The 20,628-nt window shown below is 38.3% G+C and overlaps 6 protein-coding genes across 12 annotated transcripts; 3 read left to right on the plus strand and 3 right to left on the minus strand.

Moving 5' to 3' along the window:
* Nucleotides 1-426: 426 nt before the first annotated feature.
* On the minus strand, nucleotides 427-5,376 carry LOC140764999 (protein KINESIN LIGHT CHAIN-RELATED 2-like). 5 transcript variants are annotated; one of them, XR_012105121.1, is made up of 4 exons: nucleotides 3,287-5,372; nucleotides 2,381-2,587; nucleotides 1,419-1,527; nucleotides 427-1,342 (listed from the first exon to the last, which is right to left on the minus strand). XR_012105121.1 is itself a non-coding variant. In XM_073103911.1 (3 exons), exons 1-2 carry the CDS (start codon nucleotides 4,918-4,920, stop codon nucleotides 2,407-2,409), a joined length of 1,815 nt encoding a protein of 604 aa, XP_072960012.1. In that variant the 5' UTR covers nucleotides 4,921-5,372; the 3' UTR covers nucleotides 427-1,527; nucleotides 2,381-2,406. The 5 variants fall into 5 exon arrangements, 2 of the variants coding, with proteins under 2 accessions (XP_072960012.1, XP_072960010.1); XR_012105120.1 differs by having other exon boundaries at nucleotides 1,419-1,604; XM_073103911.1 differs by having other exon boundaries at nucleotides 427-1,527.
* A 192-nt stretch (nucleotides 5,377-5,568) lies between these two features.
* On the plus strand, nucleotides 5,569-6,243 carry LOC140765606 (uncharacterized protein At4g14450, chloroplastic-like). The gene has a single exon (XM_073104770.1). It carries the CDS (start codon nucleotides 5,765-5,767, stop codon nucleotides 6,104-6,106), a length of 342 nt encoding a protein of 113 aa, XP_072960871.1. The 5' UTR covers nucleotides 5,569-5,764; the 3' UTR covers nucleotides 6,107-6,243.
* A 442-nt stretch (nucleotides 6,244-6,685) lies between these two features.
* LOC140764389 (uncharacterized) lies at nucleotides 6,686-15,659 on the minus strand. Of its 3 annotated transcripts, XR_012105032.1 has the most exons (9): nucleotides 15,453-15,659; nucleotides 15,109-15,218; nucleotides 13,278-13,486; nucleotides 13,086-13,174; nucleotides 12,314-12,416; nucleotides 12,026-12,168; nucleotides 10,967-11,098; nucleotides 8,700-8,802; nucleotides 6,686-7,310 (listed from the first exon to the last, which is right to left on the minus strand). XR_012105032.1 is itself a non-coding variant. In XM_073102944.1 (8 exons), exons 1-7 carry the CDS (start codon nucleotides 15,645-15,647, stop codon nucleotides 11,000-11,002), a joined length of 948 nt encoding a protein of 315 aa, XP_072959045.1. In that variant the 5' UTR covers nucleotides 15,648-15,659; the 3' UTR covers nucleotides 9,441-9,580; nucleotides 10,967-10,999. The 3 variants fall into 3 exon arrangements, 2 of the variants coding, with proteins under 2 accessions (XP_072959045.1, XP_072959044.1); XM_073102944.1 differs by lacking the exons at nucleotides 6,686-7,310; nucleotides 8,700-8,802 and adding an exon at nucleotides 9,441-9,580; XM_073102943.1 differs by lacking the exons at nucleotides 6,686-7,310; nucleotides 8,700-8,802 and having other exon boundaries at nucleotides 10,171-11,098.
* Nucleotides 9,293-10,036, plus strand: LOC140764454 (LOB domain-containing protein 29-like). The gene is made up of 2 exons (XM_073103033.1): nucleotides 9,293-9,571; nucleotides 9,677-10,036. Exons 1-2 carry the CDS (start codon nucleotides 9,293-9,295, stop codon nucleotides 10,034-10,036), a joined length of 639 nt encoding a protein of 212 aa, XP_072959134.1.
* A 752-nt stretch (nucleotides 15,660-16,411) lies between the features above and the next one.
* On the plus strand, nucleotides 16,412-16,918 carry LOC140764457 (transcriptional regulator TAC1-like). Its single transcript, XM_073103038.1, has one exon. It carries the CDS (start codon nucleotides 16,412-16,414, stop codon nucleotides 16,916-16,918), a length of 507 nt encoding a protein of 168 aa, XP_072959139.1.
* Nucleotides 16,919-18,798: 1,880 nt separating this feature from the next.
* Nucleotides 18,799-19,341, minus strand: LOC140764458 (transcriptional regulator SUPERMAN-like). Its single transcript, XM_073103039.1, has one exon. It carries the CDS (start codon nucleotides 19,339-19,341, stop codon nucleotides 18,799-18,801), a length of 543 nt encoding a protein of 180 aa, XP_072959140.1.
* Between the last annotated feature and the right edge of the window lie 1,287 nt (nucleotides 19,342-20,628).

The raw sequence follows: 20,628 nt of genomic DNA on the forward strand, positions 1-20,628 counted from the left end.
ATTTTTTCATGCCAAAAGTACTCTCGAGATGCCAAGAATGAGTCCAAGATTGTCTTTCTGGAAGCAAGATTAAATAATTTAATATGCATTGTTAATTACTTGTATAGTTTCTAGCCATTAGTTTGATAAGCTATAAGGCAAGGTCCAACTGCAAGCCTTTCTTGACCAGTCTCATCCTCTCCATAAGACTAAAGTTTGTCCTCTCATTCTATATAAAGATTCTCTCTGATTTGGCTTTCCATTGGTATCATTTCTAAATTGTGAACAATTAATCCTTCATCAATTGCTTCAGTTCTTCTGCCTTACATCTCCAACTATGCCATTTCCAACCTTACCAAACTCCCTCTCTCTCAATTTTGCTCTCTTCTCTTGGCAATTAGTTCTTGAGTTGGACCTCTCTTTGAATCCGATGCCAGTGTTTGAAGCTTTTATCACTGATCTTGGTGGTCTTCTTCCTTACTGTTCTGAAGCAAGACCACTTAATCCAACTTAGTATTGGCTCATGGACCGTCGAGTCTGAGTATCTTCTTTGCGACTTCTCCATCTACAAGCTCGATTACATTCGATGGAGTAGCATTACTGCTTCTTCCAAATATGTGTGAGTTGTTGCTGAATCCTTCGATGAATAGCATAGTATCAGTTGACAAAATGTGAAATAGTTTGTATATAAAAGGTAGATAAGATGTGCAGTGTTGCATTCTGGAATCAATAGGTGCCATGAGAAGTTGTATATAGAAACCCTCATAGATCTGCATATGTATATACTGAATACTGGATTTGAATTGTAAGTGCTATTGTTTGTATCAACTCAAAGTTTCCTTAGTGCTTGTATTTCATTAAAGAAAAACCAATACATGCTTAAGGGATTATACATGGTATAAAATAAACACGAACTAAATTAGTTCAAGGGCACTATTAATGAGCAAAAAAAATGGAAAATTTCTCACTATAAAGGAAGCAACAGAGAGGCCAGACTCAGGCAAACACTAAAGCCATAATTATTTGGCATTATAGAAAGACTAGACCTAGTGATTCTTCTTAGAACACCAGATACAGCTAGAACCTGCAGAAGGGATTTTGCCTGCATCTGGAGAAGTCTGAAAATTATCTGTGAACATCTCTAAAGCAGATTGCGGAGCTTATGAACACCACTTTCTTTTTGGATTCAAATTCAATGAAATATCTCTCTTGAAGCCATAGTAATACTAGATAACTCAAATCACCAATAAGCTTATGCGAGTTGAGTCCCCATAGACGAATAGAACTAATGTCTGTCACCCTCTATCTTTGACTCCTGCTCTCTGTAAGTAGCTTCCAATTCAAGTTTCATACCTATGTTCACCTGCTGAAAGGTCTATTATTGGTACGATCGGCATAAACATGCCCACTTGTTCACGTCTTAATTTTTAAGATCATACCTCAATATAGCACTCAAGAGGTCCATTAATGACAACGTGATCCTGACCTGTTAATTACTGCAATCTGATGCTAGCAGACTTGATAAATGTAGGAGGCAGAATTCGGTCACTGCACATAATTGTGTTCAGTCAAATATATCAGGAAAATAATCATGCAGCTTCTATCTTTATTCCTTAGCTCTATACCTGATATGAAACGGTAAACAGAGCCATTATTTAGAAAACTGTCATTGTCCAACTGATGGAGAACATGTAGCACAAAATTATCTCAAACATAGTCAAAATCGCTTGTCACAAGTATTTACAAGGAGTTAAATTGCTTAGAATTATCTGAAAGTTTGATAATGAAATTTTAGCAGGTTAGTGTCTTAGAACTTCTGTTTTATGACAAAAGACAATGCAAACATAAGGCAGAAGAGAAAAATAAAAGAAGATAAATGAAAGTAGATTTCCTGAGGTTACTTTTAATTTTGCATGAGATTGAAATGAAAAAACAGCCTACTTAGAAGACCAAATCAAGATAAACATGACAGAAACCCACCACCAAATATTATGTCTACATGAATTTCTTAGTAGCCATTTACCAAACGTGAATGAGCAAACCTGTTTTTGACCCTTTCAGTTGGGTATATGTGTCAGTTCTGGTTACAGTGCCAAGTTCAACTTGACCTAATCAAAGTTTACTTTAAATTGAGGCTTCACACGTTTACCCACCCATTTACCACCAGATAAGACCATTGTTCAAGAGATCTACTTCAAGACAGAAAAAACTGACTAATTGGCTGGTCTGCTCTTCTTCAAGCTAGTCTACTTTTCCTTAATAGATGAAAATTCCATTACCCAACCGGGCGCACTCCACACCTAGTTACACATTTTGTTGATGTACTTACGGATAGTTATGCATAATAATGGAAAAAGAATTGTAGAACTGAGAATGACACTTATCAAACATTTTAACTTACGTCGCAAGAGATTGCTCCGAGCAACATCACTTCTGTGGCAGCAATGGCAAGGAATTTGCAGGAAATACAGCAGAAGGTGATCCCTGAGCCTTTTTCTTTAGCTGCTGAAGTAGCCGGTGAGCTTCTCTTAAGTCCTCTATGGCACTAGACCCATGCCTTTCCCATGCATCTATAACTCGTTGTTGAGAATCCATTGCAAGCGTGTAACTGTAATTTCCATTGGCATATAATATTACAGACTTTCAAGTATTTAAATAAAGCAAAGAAAAGATGGATCAATCATGCAATTATCCAGTATTAAACAGAGAAAAAGGGCAGTTTATAAGCCCATTAAATGCAAGTAATCAAATCATGGATGCTATGAAGCAGGAGCCCAGCCCAGGGTTCATTTCCTCCTTGAAGCAATTATACTCCAGACTTTATACAGGAACTATATGATGGTGCAAGATGCACTACTGATGGAGCTCATATGGGCCTTGCTTATATATTGTTCAACCAACTTAACCTACGAGCTCTAATTAACTAAAGAGAAAATGGTATGTGCCAAGATAAAATGTTACATTAATTTGCTTAAAACCGGAAAACCTTGTAATAGAGTCACAATGTTGAAGCAAGTGAAATCATGACAATCCAATGTTGAATCTTTTGTTGGAATTATAGAAACTCTGGAATTGTGAGACGCAACCATCGTGAATTGAACAATAGAACAAAAAAAGCCTTGTTCCTGTGGCAGCTGATTACAAGGAACCAACTATAGACCCAACAATGGAGTACCTGCATCATGAATACAAGGAACCAACTATAGGAAATTTTAACTTGTGTAAAACATAGTTACCTAGCTACAGACATACAACTAAGATAGCATATGCAGGAGACCAGAAATTTTCAAGATAATATTCAACATACCTCCCCATTATTCCGTATGCATTAGCAAGGAGCTGGTTTATGTCAATTGAATCCTCATGATCTGATCCAAAAGAGATATCAATGATGTCTCTTGCAAGTGTAAGAAACTTCACTGCCGATTGTGGCTGATCCATATCCAAATGCGCCTCTCCCAGGTGCTTAAAAACAAATCCCAGACCAAAATGCTTTGACCCAAAACAGTTCTTCAGCTTCTCAATTGCACTATCCAAGTATGGAACAGCCTGTGGAACTCTCTTTGTCAAGAGAAGCAACCAACCAATTCTAGCCAAGATGCTTCCTTCCAGATGTTGCTCATCTGGGAGTGTCTCAAGAATGGCAAGAGTCCTCTTCATCAATGACAGAGAAGTCTCGAACTCACTCATCGTTTCATATAACATTGATATCTCTGCATATGCCTCAGCAACCTTTGCAGCACAGACAGCCTCCTTCTTATCAAGAATACCACAAGCTATCTCCAAACACCGCCTTGATTCCCCAAACTTCTCCTGGCAACACAAGGCCCTTGCCATTGCAACAAGAACAAATGCCCGGGTCTCGCTGTCCTTCTCAGCTTGTTGAATCACCCTTTTAAGCATATTAATTGCCTCATCTAACCTTCCCAGACTAATCTGTATGTTAGCAACATCAATTCCAACCTGAAGCAATTCAGTAACCAACCCTAAACCTTCCAAGACCCTCATGGAGACCTCGCTCTGTTCCAATGCTTTCTCATTCTCCCCTAATCCAACATAGATAACTCCAAGCAGGCGCCGAAGCTGGCTCACCTCCATGGAATTCAACCCAAATTGCTCTTTGTAAATGTCCATTGCCTTCGAACAAAGTGGCAATGCCTCTTTAAAATCCAATACCACCGTATAAGCCTCAGCCAAATCCTTATAAGCCGTTCCCAATTCCAAACTATTAGGCTCCAAGATCAAATCTTTAAGCTCCACGGACCTCCGTAGATTGACCAAAGCTTCCCATCTTCTACCCATTGCGGTTTTCGTGCTAGCAAGCTGGATTTGGACGGCAATTCGCACCAACCCAACATCGGATTCGCCGCATCCTTCCTTCTCCAACGCACCCAGAATCTCATCTGCCGTGTTTAGTGCCTCCAAGCTTTCCTCGAACCGCTTCATCTTGCAACTGATCGAACCCATCAAGCGAAGGGCCTTCGCCACCGAGAAGGACCACCCTCCATCACTCTTCTCAAAGATTTTAACAGCCCTGAGAGCAAAGGCGAGAGCTTTATCAAGTTCCTCAGACCCAAACGACTCCAACTTCTCTCCCACCTCCAAGCAAGCCACGCCGAGCCTCTTGTCGTCTTCGCCGCCTAAAGAGGACTCGAGTGCTTCGAAGGCGGCGATGATTTCTTCTGGGGCGGGGTTGGATTCCATTTCTGGGGTATATGATCGGGAAGAAGGAGGAATCCATGGTTGGGTTTGGATGGAACGGTGCGAGGGGCATCTAAGCGAGGACTGGGAGTAAGGATTGGAAGAAGGGGCGAGATGGGAAGGATAAATGGGAGAGTGGTTTCGGAGAGGGAGGTGTAAGAAGAGATTTGAGAGGAGATTGACGGACAAATGGTTGGATTTGGAGAGCGAGGAGAGAAGGGAGGAGGAAGCTCTTCTCATGGCGCGCGGCAGGGGAAAAAGAAAGGGTTTTTTGTGGAAGTGGGAATTAATACATGAAATTTGGTTAATTACCTCTCGAATTAACGACGAATCACGCTCTTATGCGTATCTAATTAATATCTCGTAATACACTTCCCGAGCTCTAAACCAAAACCCAAATCCACACTAACCATGGCCGCAGACTACACTCGTCGACGCCGGCATCACCACCATCCCTTCCTTCTTCATCCACCCGCCCGAGAGTCTCGTCAACCACCCCCGCGTCGTCGACCTCGGAGGCGCGCGGCGCGGGAGAAGCTCGGGTTCTTCCTCACCGAGGAAGAAGGTGCTCGACGAAATGCTTGAGAGAGAGAGAGAGAGAGAGTGTGTGTGTGGTACAGCAGAGAGGCGATGTATGTATTCTTTGGTTTGCATTTAGTAGTAATACTAATAGATTTGAGTAGTTGATTGGTCATCTCTACATGCTTAATATGTCTCTATTAATTTCTGAAATCCTCTTATATGCTGTTGCCTTTTATCATGTAGAATTTGACTTCCCCTCTTCTAAGTCCGATCTATTAATCCAATCAAGATCCTGCAAGATATAAAATAGATTACATATCCGATTATCTTGCACGACCCAAGTATATATATATATATATATCTATTGTATAAAAGAAGAAAAGAAAGAGAGTAAGTATAAAAGATTCCAAAGCCTCCCTCCCATGTTCCGATCCAGTACAATACAACTCGATTCCAACTCAAAAAGAAACGATTCCAGTTCCCCAACTCACTCTAGCTATAAATATAAAATCCACTCATCCCACTATCTTTCCTTCGCCCATTTTATTCTTTGGGAATTGGGATGGACGGGCTCGACGCCACGACTCCGGTGACCGGCCGCGGCAAGCTGCGCCGACAGAGGAGCCGCCTCCAGATGCGCGCGCCGTCGTCGATCCAGGTGAGCCCCGCAGAGCCCGCCGCCGTCGCCGAGTGGAAGTCCGCCATTCCCCTACTCTCACCGCTCGACATCTCGACCGTCCCCCGAGTCAATCGGACGGCGGAGAGGGAAGAGGAGGTGGCGGCACCTCCCTGCCGAGGGAACGCCGTCGCCGTCGGCTCTACGTGGCAGCACCCGGCCGCTCCCTTCCACTACGAGCCCGTGCCGGGGAACGCTCCCGCCTTCGCATTCCCCCATTATGCGTGACCTGCGGTTAAATCTACCTAAGCATTGTTTTTCTTTCTTTCTTTATTTCTTACTACTTTTTAATTCGATTCTGTATTTTAGACGAGGCGTTTATTAAAAAAGAAACCTTTAAATTTGTACCAAATATAAACTAACTTTTTCATATCTATTTCTTATCACCAAAACACATCCTAACAACAAGAAGTTTTGGGCTCTTAGAAATTGATCACCTCTATTTTAACACTAGATACATATATTTAAAAAGAAAAACATAATTTACATAGAAATTCATTGTACTACTTTTTAAAAAATTTAAAGAGCTTTTTAATAAATTGCTCTGGTTTTAGATAAGAACACTCGACAACTGTTTCTTCTATTCTATCAGACTTAACGTCGATTAAGTGTACCTAAATTAAAATTTCAACGGCACCAATTTAAGTGAGACACTAATAAATTTCAACTTCTCACAAAAAATAAACGAGGGCGTAAATCGAAATAAACAACATAAGGGTGCTTAGTTTTCATGAATCCGAAGAAAATGTATTAGAAGACATAAACACCAACCTAAAACCAGTCAACAGCAAATTATGCCCAACAATATATAAGACATCATTGGCATTATATGGTTGAACATTTATCGAAACAAACAGATTGGTAGATTAACTAATACGAAGCTGACAATGGAATCCTCAACAGTCGTAATATAAAAGGAACAACAAAAACATACTGACTTCACTACAAGATCGTGCCAATCCACCAATAACACAACATACTGCACCTAATTTAATTACGGATGTCATACATTGTAACACACGATTTGGAGCTCCAACACTTGATACGTAATTGATACCTCGACCACTGTCACTCTGCCATGTCATCAACCATTGTTCTATTTAATTAATCTTGTCAGGACACTATGGTAACGCCGAGCTTTCATGCTCCACTTCACTTGGTTTCCCATTAGGCTCCTGTTATGCAAAAGCCATGGCAATGTACAGTCGTGCTTTACGTACTGGACCCACTCTTTCAAGTCTCAAGCTTATATAAAATACCACTGTTTACGAGTACTTGGAAAGGGATCTAATGAAAGGAAATAAAGGGAGAAAGTTAGGTAGGCAAGACAAGTGATAATCCCAAGAGTCACATGGCATTCACTTCTCCAATTTGCTACTTTGATTGGTGGGTGATAGCACGCGGACGAGGATCCCCGAGGAGAAACAAAAGCCTGGTAAAAAAGTGAAAAGATATCATCCTATCTGTGTGAAAGCAAGAAAAATAAAAAGATTATTGAAGACTTCAATTCAGATTAGTTGAACGAGAACACAAAATAGTTTTAATCCTGTAGAATTGTACATTTTTTGTTTCTCTGTAGAATTATTAGAACTCTTTTTTATTATCGATATGGAATCTATGCTTACCTGCCTGAATAATCCAACGATGTATAATTAGAATTGATTAGTACTACAAAGTGAAACAGAAAATAAAAATCTTACAAGAAACAAGGATCATTTTGATTCTTCATGCAAATGACCCAGGCAATTTATCAGAAAGAAAAAGAGAATAATAATAATAGAATAAGGACAGCTTGGTATTTAATAATCACTAATAGGAAACAGAAAATTTCAAATTTTCACTTCCTTTTTCCAGCATGTAGTAACTTCATCTGAATTTCACCACCTCTTGGATGTACAAAGGAGAAAAGTGAAAACCTAATAGTGGCTATTTTGATCCATAAAGTGGACAAAGGAATACAGATTCCTAAGAAGAGTAACAAATTAAGAGATAAATCTATTGAGAAAGAGTTGCATTTCTGATCTCTGTGGGACCGATCGATGTCAGGACATGATTTAGGCTCTATATGACATATAATATTGTTCTCATTCCTGGATGTGACAGGAAAGCTCAAAACCCATATGGATACACCTAAATATATTGCAACTGGATTTAAATAAGTACCATATAATATAGTAGACAAGAAATCGTACCTTTAAAGATGAGAAGGCTGCAGGCGGGGATTAGTGAAGTTCTCAAGTATATAATTTCTTTTTCCCTCAACAATAGCCATTTGAAAACCTAGGCATAGCTTGCATTCAATTATTTAACTAGTTTAACCTGCAAATTGTTGAGCAACTTATGGTTTTTAAAGCCTATCGAGTGTCTTTTCCTTGATGTCTCAAAATACAGCCACTACACTATGCCTTAGTGGCCAACAAGTACATATGACTGAAGTCATGGCAAAAGGTGGAGGATAATGGCTTCCAGGGAGGTAATAGTAACACCATGCACAAATTGCTGCCGCATCTGATCTTCTAATCAGAGTGCAGTGATAAGCGTGACCCCACCAATCTCCTGCAGGGAAGATTGTGGATAGAAAACTGACTGAACCCTAACTTATAATATTTTACAGGCCATATCAACTCATGCTTTGCAGTAGCAGCAACCCTCAAACAAGTATTCATAGGTTGATGACATTTTATAGGCTAAAATGGCCAGTAAAGAGATTATGTCAAAGCCCTCTTGCTAAAGCCAATTAGTGGCAACTGAATGGACTGAAAGCAACAAAAAGAAATGTTACACATCATAGTTATACCTGGTTAGCCAAGCAACAAGTTACCTGATAGTTTTCCGGAGTGTCAATGTTAATTGCTTGTGATTTGCCCTGCTTCTTGTTGGTCAGGTGCATTGCTCATTTGCTCTCATAGTCTCATGTCCATTTTCTGTGGGTAGGAACAAACCAAAAATTTGTCATGTGAATCAAATAATTCAAAGCAAGGGACAGGAGAGATTGAAGACCTCAATGTTCTTTCCTTGTATAAATTAACAAAATGGACACTAGTCAGAAAATTATAAAAGGGAAGAAAAAAAGTTCAACTAAGTTTGCTTTTAGTTATAAGAGCAAGGACCTATATGTCACGTAGAATTATTGAATCACTGTGCAAGTAGATAGAGAACAATTGCTAACTTTGTGCGTAGTATTGTAGCCTTCTCTGATGTTAGAATCTCATATGGGCATATAAAAAGAAGATGTGAAAGAAGACTAAATGCATAAAAAAATTGTAGGCCATCACGGAGACCAAGCCAAATTTCTATTCAAGAAAAATAAGACATATAAACACTCTTTCTCTAGCATTTATAAGCAAAGCCAGTAGGCCCATACTGCATCAATACTTAGCACACAAGAAAATACACCAATTCCTGAAGGTCAAGATGACAGGCTTTGGCTCTCCCTGCGGAGCTTGCAAGTTCCTGAGAAGGAAGTGTGTCAAGGGCTGTGTTTTTGCCCCCTACTTCTGCCACGAACAAGATGTCGAGCACTTTGCAGCCATCCATAAAGTCTTTGGTGCAAGTAACGTGTCGAAGCTCCTCATGCAACTCCCTGTGACAGACCGTTCTGAGGCAGCCATCACAATCTCCTATGAGGCCCAAGCTAGGCTGCAAGACCCGATATACGGTTGTGTTGCGCATATTTTCGCACTCCAACAACAAGTATGTATGCTGCATTCATCATTCAGCATTTAGCATGTCATGTTAGTCCTCAAACATTACTTGTTCTATGCATAATCTTCACATTCTCAATGTCTACATGCAAAGGTCATGAATCTTCAAGCACAACTAGCCTCTCTCAAAGACCCAGTAGAAGGACCTGTGACTTGTTCTGCTACCAGTCCAACACCTCAGTATAACAAGCTCTACTGTGAAGACCCACCTCACGAAGGAGATGGACAAGACCTCTGTCCAAATTGGGACGGCCTGAACTATTGCAACAACAGGCTTCTTGAATCCAAATGTATGCAGTCTTTTCATGGGTATGGCTTAGATTCTGATATGATAGAAGATAGCTCTTATAGTGCCATAGCTTCTCTCGACATGCAAACTAACACTTGCAGGCCAGAGTACAATGACATGGAGGACCTTTTGTCAGTTGCTTATGCTTATGTCCGTCGGCCATGAGGATGTTAATTAGTAGACATCTTCACTAGATTTTGGTCTTACTACTGTTCTACATGCAGAAGGCTTCTTTTTATCTTAATGAACTCATGTATCACATAGGTAGAGCTGGACTAAGGTATCCATAACAGAATTCAAATCAATTTAAGAGCATCAGTCAGTAAGTTACGAACTCAGAACCACTTCATATTAATTTCTTTACATTATTTTCTATTTTACATGCAACTAAACCTTACTTGTAACTCTCGATGGTTCTCTGCTTCATGCATGAGTTGCTCAACAAATCTAGTTCGTGCTAACTGAAACCATGTGAAAAGACAAGATAATCGGCTGTAACAAACAAAAAGAAATTTTTTCATGTAAAATCTATTTAAAAGCCTGGAAGTTGCAGGCCCACTATTTCATAGCAATTCTTTTAACCTTTAACTCTTTACATGTGGAGCTGAGACCTAATCTGACTTTGGTATTTCATTATTTTTCTCTGCCATATTTTTTTCCTGCATTCTTCCTGGATATATTGGACCAAACATTTAATGATTCACAATCATCTTCCATCTAATAGAGGTCATGGAACGAGTAAAGATAAAATGGACCCTTCTCTATTTCTCAGAAATAGGTTAAAAATTGATAAATTGACTAGTCGGTCCATCTTCACTAATTAACCTCCATTCCATTTTGTTATCAACAATTTCACTATTTCAGTACTGTTTTACTTTCTATTACAGTAAAATTTAACATTTAATTCTAAGCATATTATCAAACCTATGACAGATGTAACATATATTTGTGTGTATATGTGTGCATACATAAGTATGTTTATGTAAATAAATTTTATCTTTACTAATTTTGAAGTCTAGCATATATTAATCACATTTATATTTCAACTAAATCTGAACAATTTGAAGAGCAGAATCATTTATCGTACTACTTTACCTCCCTCAAAAGATAAATATAAAGTTATAAACTTCATATGGGCTTTTGGAACTTCCCATGTACCCAAACCCTACGCATCTTCTTCCCATTCCGATGATTCACTGATCTTACACGGCAATATTCAAGCTCCAACTGGATGAAAATCAACATATATTAGTAGATCAATAATGAAAGTGAAAACCAACATATAATAACCATCAATGAAACTGAAAAAAAAAAAAAAGGGTTTGTCATCTACTTTTTATCTAAAGTTGTGTCAGGAGCACAATTGAGAAAATCCAATATAAGGTCAAACAGTAAGACATATAGAACGAAAAGAAGAAACTTCCGACAATATTTAATAAATATTATAATATTTGTTACTAGATGTCAATTGCATAGAACAATAGAGAAGCAAAGGACATTTCAATCAGACAAGGCAACAGGATCAAGTAAGGGCATTTGAGATATCTTCAATGGAAGGATGTTCTTCCATTCATTTGATTTCTTATTCTAGGAGAAAAAAACTAATATACACCTGGTGAAGGGTTGATGAAAGTGATTTCACATCCAATTCCTGTACATCACCTAACTTGATTTTCCGCCATGATGCTCCAAGTACCATGCCAGGCACGGCCTGATCCATTAGGAGCCTCATAAGAGAGTGCCATGAGATGCAAGGTGCTATTCCAGCAGCAGCTTAGAACAGCACGTTGCACAGGCAACCTTGGTTTGGCTCCATGCACCAAAACAGAGGCAAATGCAAAGTGTTTTTTCTATAGAGGTTAGACAAGAATGTGCTACTTGGGTTTGTTACCTGAAGTAAAAACTTGATTGATAGGTTCCGATAACTTCTTATGAATCAGTCAATCAGCACAACCTTAACTTTAGCTCAGATGGTTAGGCAGTTGGGCCTATGAGTTAGATGCTATCTAGTATATATAATGTGGAGTTAGAGAGGTTTACACCATTAATTCATATGACTATGTTGCCTACCACTTTTCCAAGCTAGCATCTCAACATCGAATAAATTGCATAAATATGACAAAATTGATGATATCGCTATTGTTGATACAGTACCTTGATAAAGCCAGCTGTAACAAAAAGGTCCCTAACAATATCTAGGGAGAAAAAATATGAAAGCGTGCCATCTGATCGCATGTACTCTCTGTACCCCACTCTTTGGTCTGGCAAAAATCGCAGCATTGTCATGTCATAAAGACCTGAGTGCCACAAATTAATTGTTAGCTAACATGTAGATTTCACAAGTAGCAACAAATGATTCAGTGGAAGAGGAAATTAATCAAATATCTGCCCTTGGAAGAAAAGGGATGAAGTGTGAACCAAGATTGGACATTACATCATTACCATAATCCCTAAATAAAACCAGACCACCAGGCTTTAAGACAGAGAGGCATTTCTCTATGATTAATGACATTTTGTTGAAAGGTACTGCAGATAATGTGAATATCTGTAAAAGAGAATTGAGGTTAGATATAAGATTAACAAAGAAGAACTGCTTGCATCAGCTGACTTATAATGCATACAGAACTTTCTTATTTTATCAGCAAATCACAAAATAGTATCATGAAAAACTATAATGTTATCAAATGTATCAAAGCATTATTTCAACAAGTCAAATATGAAAATAGTTTGCACTCGGATGGTTTGTAAAGACTGTTTAATATTCTGCACTACTAGTTCCACTTACCAAGCCACATACTAATGTTGATATTGAAACATAAATGAGATCCATGCTACTCAAAATAGGGATAAATTACTAAGTAGTCTAAAGTCCACTTGTATTATGTTAATTATATAGATTGAAGTACGCCCCCCACTCCGAGTCAATTTAAGATATGTATTCCATTTCCATTATTTCATATCCAAGCAATTCTAATCCTAGGGAAAAAGAAACGCAGTGAATTAAAAAAGGATCATATGCACTGAGCTTCAAAGACTGAAATTTGGAAAAAGGATACATCATTGTGTTTCAGAGATAAATAAAGCGGACATTAATTCGAGTGATGATTTGCAAAATCATGAACTTGAAGGACAAGAAAACATTAAAATGGGTGTTCTTCAGTAAAAGACATGTAAAGCATAAATGAGAGCACTACATGTTGTGGCAATTACATACCAAAGTAACAATATCAACACCACCTACGCAACATTGATTTTCTCCCAAGGAGGAAGGATCTGATCTTGTTAGATTTTCTTGATTAGCATCTAGAGAAGAAGATTGAAAACCAGTAAATCAAGGTTCTTGGAAGATACATAGAGAAGAAAAATCATAGGACCCACAATTAATAAAAAAATATTAATTAATAACCTTGTGATAAGGTTCGATTTTCATTTGAAGAACTTTGACAGGACATGCAGAACAACCAATCTGGAAAGTTATCTACAGAAAGATCCAGTACAAATGGGAGGAAGTGATTCTTAACAGGAACCCCGTTAGAAGTGGCCACAATCTCCTTTGCCTTCTCTATAATGTCTTCACTACAGTCACAACCATAGACAACAATAGTCTGACTTGCACTGCAAGGAATATAATGCTGCTTATCACAGTTGTTTGACAAGAAAGAAAGTAGTTAAGTGCTCAAGGATAAATATAAGCTTCATCATTTAAAGAGAAAACAAGGGTAACATATGTTAGAAATAACTGCTAGTTCTCTTTCCTTCATTTCCTGCAGAACTTTTTCATGGTACAAAAGCTTATTAAATGTGAAGCAAAATGTAGAACACCAAAATAAGATGAGCCTTCAAGAGAATAGAGAAGCTGATAGACATAAAGCAATAACTTCTCGGAAAATTTGTTTGCACCAATATGTGTAACTCCGTGTGGTAATGGAAATAATACAAATTGATCGTATAATCAGGTAGCCCATTATAGTGGGCAAACTGGCAACCCCATACCTACGAAAATAAATCAACGTAAAATTGCTAATATGCTAGTAAAAACTTTAAAGATTCATATGAAACTTTAAGAATCAAATGAATATTTTTTTCAGACAGGAACTGTAAGCCCCATTTGGTTTCTGGTTAAGGGAAAATTTAAAGTAGCTATTCTAATTTTTCTTATGAAATTGTACTTCTAATCTAAAGTAGGATAATTTAATGTTTAGTTGTAAACTAGAATAGTAGTATAATAATAACCCTTGATGTAACATAAAATTGTTGTAAAAGTATAAATAAGAAATGAGAATTAACTCATACACCATTGATTTAACACATAAATTTAAATTAAAGCTCTCATTTTCTTTGTAAGTATGAGTTACATACTTATAAGTATGCAACACATGCTTGGGTAAGAAATAAGATAGATGGGTGATAGGACAGATAAGAGAGAATTATTGAAATAGCTTTAATCAAATCAAGGGTAAAATTATAATTGGGTTTATGTGTAAAATAATTTGAATAGTATCTCTAATCTAGAGTATAAATAATTTAATATTGTTACAAATCTAGAATATGGGAAAAGATAACTTAGAACCAAATGGGTATCTAGAGAATTAGGGCTGAGAAAAGATCAAACTACGTTGAACCAAAAAAAGTGTTGACTGACAGGTACCTATTAAGGATTCATGACAGGATAAGGGCTAGAACATCTTTCCCTCCGAAGACCCCACATTGACGGGAGCCTCATGCACCACATTATTGTACTTAACAACCAACAGGCAAAACATGTCCATAGCTATACTGTAGATTTTTGCAAAATAAAAGAAAAAAAAAAAACAGCAAGCATATGTACTCTTATACTCTTACTCCCTTGAGATTTCAACAGCTGCATACTACTTGAATCAAAACAATTTCGATTAGCTCAATTTCGCACAATATTACTGTTACTAGCCTTGACATCATAAAGCCAGTTAGATGATTAAAAACTAATGATATCCAATAGGATGAGAGAACGATCACCATCAATTAATATATTACAATTGCAAGGAGGTATTCTCATGAAAAAAGAAAGCATTAAAGTGCATACTTAATAGAGCTCATATCAAACAAATCTGCAGATGATCAAAGAGAGCCAAAACTTAAGCTATGACAATGATCATATTACTGACAAAAATAAAGGAACATCTAAATTTGGATGGATCTGAATTATATGTCCAACAAATAGGCATTACACATTTAAAAAAGAAAAAGAGTTAATATACCGCAAGATGGGAAGAACGGTGCTCCCATTTCCACATCCCACCTCTAAGACCTTGACAGAATCTCCGCAGCTAACCAACTCGGGAAATTCCTTCAGCAAGTACCTTCTTTCCTGGCACCACCAAAAATTCACCAATTTAGTAAAATCTGCCAAGGACTCGCCATCAACTGCGTTCCGGTCGTCAAATCCTTATCAACAGAAATATTGCCATTAAACGACGAGAAATTCTAGCCGGTTATGGGAATAACCTTCAAGAATCGGGTTTGTCCAAAGAAAACAAAAGTTCCTGGCGCTAATCGAATCAACGAATGAAAGAGAGAGATCTGAGAAGGGTACGGCAACAACCTTAAAGAATCTTCCGGTGGCATGGCGGCGGTGGAATCTCCTCCACGCCTCCGATTCAAGCGAAGGGGGGGAGGAGGAAGAGGAGAGGAAAGGGTCAACGTGGTAGGAGAGAGACGAATCCTTCTCGATCTCGTCTCGGAGCTCCTCCCACTCGAAATCGCGAGAGTAGTACTCCGCTTCCTTCTCTTCCGCCATTGGACTACTACTATTTACAACAACCAAAAACCCCCTTATTATATATATAATAATGGAAACAAAACAATCCGGATCTTATCGCGTTTGATCCGAAGTTCAGAGTCCGACATCAAACAGATCCGAACCCGAATACGCAACTCACGTTACAGAAATAAAAACCCTATTTATATTTTCAGAAAAGATAATTTATCAGAAAACACCCTGTATTTGTTTTTATATCAAAATCTGTGTTAGTTTTAATAAATTTGTCGACGGAATAACCATCTAATGTTATGCTATAACATTGGATGCTTGACTTCAAAATTTTGACCAGTTGACTGCTGACGCTTCCACGCATGCCAATGTGAAGAGGTTATACTCGTATTAACAGATTATATCTCTAATTAAACATAGAATACATACACATAGATAGAAGAAATAGCTCATAACAGAGAGAGAATTAATTAATTAAGATCCTTAACCGCGTCAATTAAGCATTCCGGGGTGAAAGCAACGTGACCTATTAGCTACAGACACACTGTTAAGTGTTAATTATAATATTTAATTAAAAACTATCAACTGGAATAATGAAGAAACTTAGGCAGTGAGCTAGCAAAATACCAAGGCCGGCCAAATATAATTAATATACACCATAAACTACACGTCAAGTTTACCACACTGACAATAGCAATGCTCTCTTCTTGTCTCTGACTCTAATTTCTTGACCCTCTCTTCTCTCTTCTCTCTCTCTCTCTCGCTCTCCATAGATTAGGAGTTAGAGATCGATGGAAGCTAGTCACAAAAATGGCTCCAAGGCCTTAAGTGATGAGGCAAGCTCCCCTGAGCAAACCACCGATGACGGCGCCGCCGGTAGGTCGTACTACGAGTGCGTCTTCTGCAAGAGAGGCTTCTCGAACGCGCAGGCGTTAGGTGGCCACATGAACATCCACCGCAAGGATCGAGCCAAGATGCGGCAACTGCCACCGACGACGACGTCAACTTTGTCGGCGAAAGCCGGGGAGGAATTCGAGGCCGGTGGTTATTACAATCCATATCCGCCAGTACTGTCGGAGGCGTCGAAGAATTATGTCATGTACTTCGGAAGGGAGGATGAGCAAATGGATTCACATAGGCCAGTACAAGAGTTGAGTCTCTTTGGTGATCATCAGGAGTTGCACTTGGGGTTAAACGTGCATGGCGAGGATTTTCGCAGCAAAGTGGGTGCATCCGAGAAGAGGGAGACAGAAGAAAGAGAGGTGGATTTGGAGCTCAGGCTAGGTCACCAGCCTTAGCATGCATGAATATATACTACTACTGGTACATACAAAGTTTTAAAAACTATATTTATATATATATATATATATATATATATATATACATGTATAGAAAATATTGCATGCATGCATGTATATATACTTTGTTCATCACTTGATTTGTTTCTTAAGTTTTAACAGGGCTTAGAAGAAGCTGGTGATATCTATGATGTGGATGTTAGACAATTGAAGAAAGAATGGCAAGGCTTTTAAATTTATAATTCTAAAGTGAGTCGTGCAGAATATATTTTTCTTGATTACATACTACTGTGCATAGAAATAGAAATCAACAATATTTAATGAAAAATAGGCTTCCAATATATACTAGATATATATGTTTCGTAACTAAATTCAATTGAAATTTTTGCAGTGCTTCAGAGCTATAAAAATAGGTAGTATTTAGATGTTCTTTAATTCTACTAGTAAGGTATAAAGCTATATATGTATACATAACTTCTAGAGAAATTAAACTTGCGTGGCGTGATCCAATTTTATGCAACAAAGACCATGAGTTTAAACTAGCCCAAAATGTTCGAGAGAAGAGAAATGCATGCATATGATCTTCTAAGCAGCAACAAAAGCATGCAACACTAGAACAATACCAATAAGAAAACTTTGGCTATATATGAGTAACTAAGCATAGATCAATCCTTGGATACTATTACTAGAATAATTCTAAGCTAGAAAAGAAGTTCTGCTAGGATAAATGAACATATTTCTTTTATTCTTCTTAGGTTCAGTTGAAAGGAAACGAGTCGTAGAGATTGATGTTTACATGACCCAAACTTATTGGCCAAAAAGAAGAAGTCATCAAACTGTTCCTCTTCAATGGATCTTGTGAGGAAGTAAGGAATCAGTTCTACTTCAGCAGTAGCCAAATGCAAAACTGCAAGCTATGTGAATATATATATATATATATATATATGTAGATAGAGCTCATCGTGGCTTGTTTCATGGAAGAAAGGATCGACCCAGATGTCTAATCTATCTAAAATGTTACATGAACTGGGGAACTTAATTAATGGACCGGACTCTTTGTTCAACCACTGACTCCACTCCTTTTTATTAAGAGAGATGCCCCAATTCGCCTAACACTCTTTACTTTTGCCTGAGACTGACACCTCTCCCCTTCCATTCCTCGTATGGCAATGACCATCATTTCCACAACTTTTCCAACGCACACACCCCCCCTGTGCCATAACGCACATAAGATAAAATCCATTGGGAAGTGCATCCACATAGATAGATAGATGGATAGATATGCACAATGACTAAAGGGACATGATTTCAAAGGGGATACAAAGGAACTCCAAGTAACTAGAATTAATATGTGATGTTGTTAATCAAGGTTATTTTAGTTGCATACTACTCTTACAAATTAACATAGTTTTTAGCATGCATATTACCACATAGAAGTTGAGATCAATGTGTTCATATCTATACATGGATACATCCACTTAGGCATTTTATATACGAACACAGTGAAAAACAATCAAATATATATATATATATATACACGTTATAAATTAACCTCATGATAAAATGATGTCATAGTTCTTAATATGGTTAACTAGTCACAGAATAAAATGACTAAATAACATGGAAATGAAGGCAAGTAGCTCGGCATCATCACATTCAAGAGATGGAGACATAGATCCGATGAATCCCACAACCTTACATGACATATCTGTAGTCAAACAGCTAAGCCCTCATCATCTGATCACCTTGGATACAAGCATTCATTCCACCTCTAGCAATGGTGTCATTTTTTTTTTCCTTTTTGCAAACAAAGAAAGAAGAGAAAAGAAACAACAAAGGCAAATAACTAAGTACCACACAATGGTGACAAAGTTATACATTTAAGAGTACCCAAGTCGAAGTTCTAAATCCAAATCACTGCAGACTCCCATCTCCAAGTCCAAGCTCACAATCTTTCTTTTTGCATTACTTTTATCCTCCACCATAAGACCTTTCGTGTCTGCTTCACCAACCAAGCTAGCTTTCACTTCTTGGCATCGCGGGGGGAGCAGGTCAGCCGACGACGCGGACGAAGGGGATGAGCAGAAATGAGGGCGAGGAGAGGCCAAAGAGGAGAAGGTATATCTCACTGGAGAGAACTTAGCATCACTGGTAGTAGAAGGTGGTGAAAGGTTAAGGTTTGGAATAGGGTTAAGGTTAGCAAGTGAGGTGTCCCATGGAGGAGACTGTCTGAGTCTAGCTCTATCTCTTCTATGAACATTCATATGACCACCAAGAGCTTGAGCTGATCTGAATTCCCTCTTGCAAAAGCTACAAGCGTATGACCTTGGAGGCCATGAGAAGCCATTCATCAAGCCACCATAAAGATGATCACCTCTTCCCCATTTGTTGTTCTCTCTAGAGCATCTCCCAAACCTCTCCATGGAAACAAAGATGACACTAAAATCTCTAGTGCTTCTAAGACTTTGTAGCTGGAGATTATGTAACAAGAAAGAAGGAAGACAAGTACTTTGTACTCAACTCACCTGAACAGTGTAATCATGACATGGTCTTGGGTTCTCTTTCTCTCTCTCTCTCTGTCTGTCTCTATCTCTATCTATCTATGTGTGTGTATGAATTGAGATGTTGGACTTATGATTTCTTCATCTGACGAGAGAGTAATGGAGCTGCAGAAGTGCCCATCAAATTGTAACCCCGAAACTGAAAATCCCATTGGGAGTACCTCCTGCAAATGTCTGTTACCATAAAAGGGCAAAGGTTTGCAAAATTGGCACGCTGGATGCTGCCACCTTTATATACCCCTATGCTATACTTGTCACCTCCATACTCCCCCCCAAAAACTCTTCCTTTGAGTGCTCCTGGGCTTCTGCATGTGAGAGGAATGGGCACTGGAAGACTGGGGAGACATTTTGGAGAATTAAAAATATATTATGGCATGTATATATATACACACATTGATATATTAAATCAGTTGACCTACAAGTTTAAGTTGTGAGTAACAAAGGTTCAAAGTTAGTCATCTACTTTTCTTTAAAACTATGGCAACTCCTTTTTCATGTGATAAAAGAGCAAAAAAGAGGAGTTGGATTTAGTGGACAACTTAGAAGTGACTCAGGAGAGACAAAGGGATCCCAGTCCCACCAAACCCTAGCCTTAGATTTGGGAGACAAAGATACCCAATAGTGTGCATCCTTTTGTTTGCTAAGTCCAGGGCATCTTTAATAAGGATGCATGGCTAAAATAGCAGATGTTACCCAGAAGAGGTGGGGGTTTGCTTCTCTTTCACTCTAACTCTCAAAGGTCTTGCAGTTTATAACCATCTTTTGTACCCTTCACACTGAACTCCCCCTAAAGCAAAATAACTTTACTATCCCTAGTGACCTTGATAGGAAATCCTAGTAAATTTTTGATTTTTTTTTTAAATTTGAGTTCTTGGGACCTTTTTCCATGTCCATCTCTAGCTAGGAATCTGGTCTTCATGGTTGAGATGTCACTTCTACTATCAAAACATTCCATCAGTCTTCTCAGATCACAGACACTGTCATGAATTAATCTCTCAAGCCATTCAGATTTGGTACTTGGATTCACCTGCTTGTCTGCCAAATGAAGGCATAGCCTTTGATTGGTGGATAGTCTTGCATCTATAATTACCAGCACCAAGATGGAAACAAATGGAAAAGGGAAGGCAAAAGCAAAGCTTCAAACTTCTT

The sequence above is a fragment of the Typha angustifolia genome, chromosome 8 (genome assembly GCF_048772165.1).
Source record: "Typha angustifolia cultivar Huaian chromosome 8, ASM4877216v1, whole genome shotgun sequence".
Classification (NCBI taxonomy): Eukaryota; Viridiplantae; Streptophyta; class Magnoliopsida; order Poales; family Typhaceae; genus Typha; species Typha angustifolia.

Bases quoted from the DNA above. Each gene is read 5' to 3' on its own strand.
- LOC140764999 (XM_073103911.1), bottom strand. From the start codon at position 4,920: ATGAGAAGAGCTTCCTCCTCCCTTCTCTCCTCGCTCTCCAAATCCAAC. The intron at 2,588-3,286 runs GTATGTTGAATA...TGGAAATTACAG, and splicing joins GCATACGGAATAATGGGGAG to TTACACGCTTGCAATGGATT.
- LOC140765606 (XM_073104770.1), top strand. From the start codon at position 5,765: ATGGACGGGCTCGACGCCACGACTCCGGTGACCGGCCGCGGCAAGCTG.
- LOC140764454 (XM_073103033.1), top strand. From the start codon at position 9,293: ATGACAGGCTTTGGCTCTCCCTGCGGAGCTTGCAAGTTCCTGAGAAGG. The intron at 9,572-9,676 runs GTATGTATGCTG...CTACATGCAAAG, and splicing joins TTTTCGCACTCCAACAACAA to GTCATGAATCTTCAAGCACA.
- LOC140764389 (XM_073102944.1), bottom strand. From the start codon at position 15,647: ATGGCGGAAGAGAAGGAAGCGGAGTACTACTCTCGCGATTTCGAGTGG. The intron at 13,175-13,277 runs GTTATTAATTAA...CTTCTTCTCTAG, and splicing joins AAATCGAACCTTATCACAAG to ATGCTAATCAAGAAAATCTA. The intron at 11,099-12,025 runs GTACTGTATCAA...ATTTTCATCCAG, and splicing joins TTACAGCTGGCTTTATCAAG to TTGGAGCTTGAATATTGCCG.
- LOC140764457 (XM_073103038.1), top strand. From the start codon at position 16,412: ATGGAAGCTAGTCACAAAAATGGCTCCAAGGCCTTAAGTGATGAGGCA.
- LOC140764458 (XM_073103039.1), bottom strand. From the start codon at position 19,341: ATGGAGAGGTTTGGGAGATGCTCTAGAGAGAACAACAAATGGGGAAGA.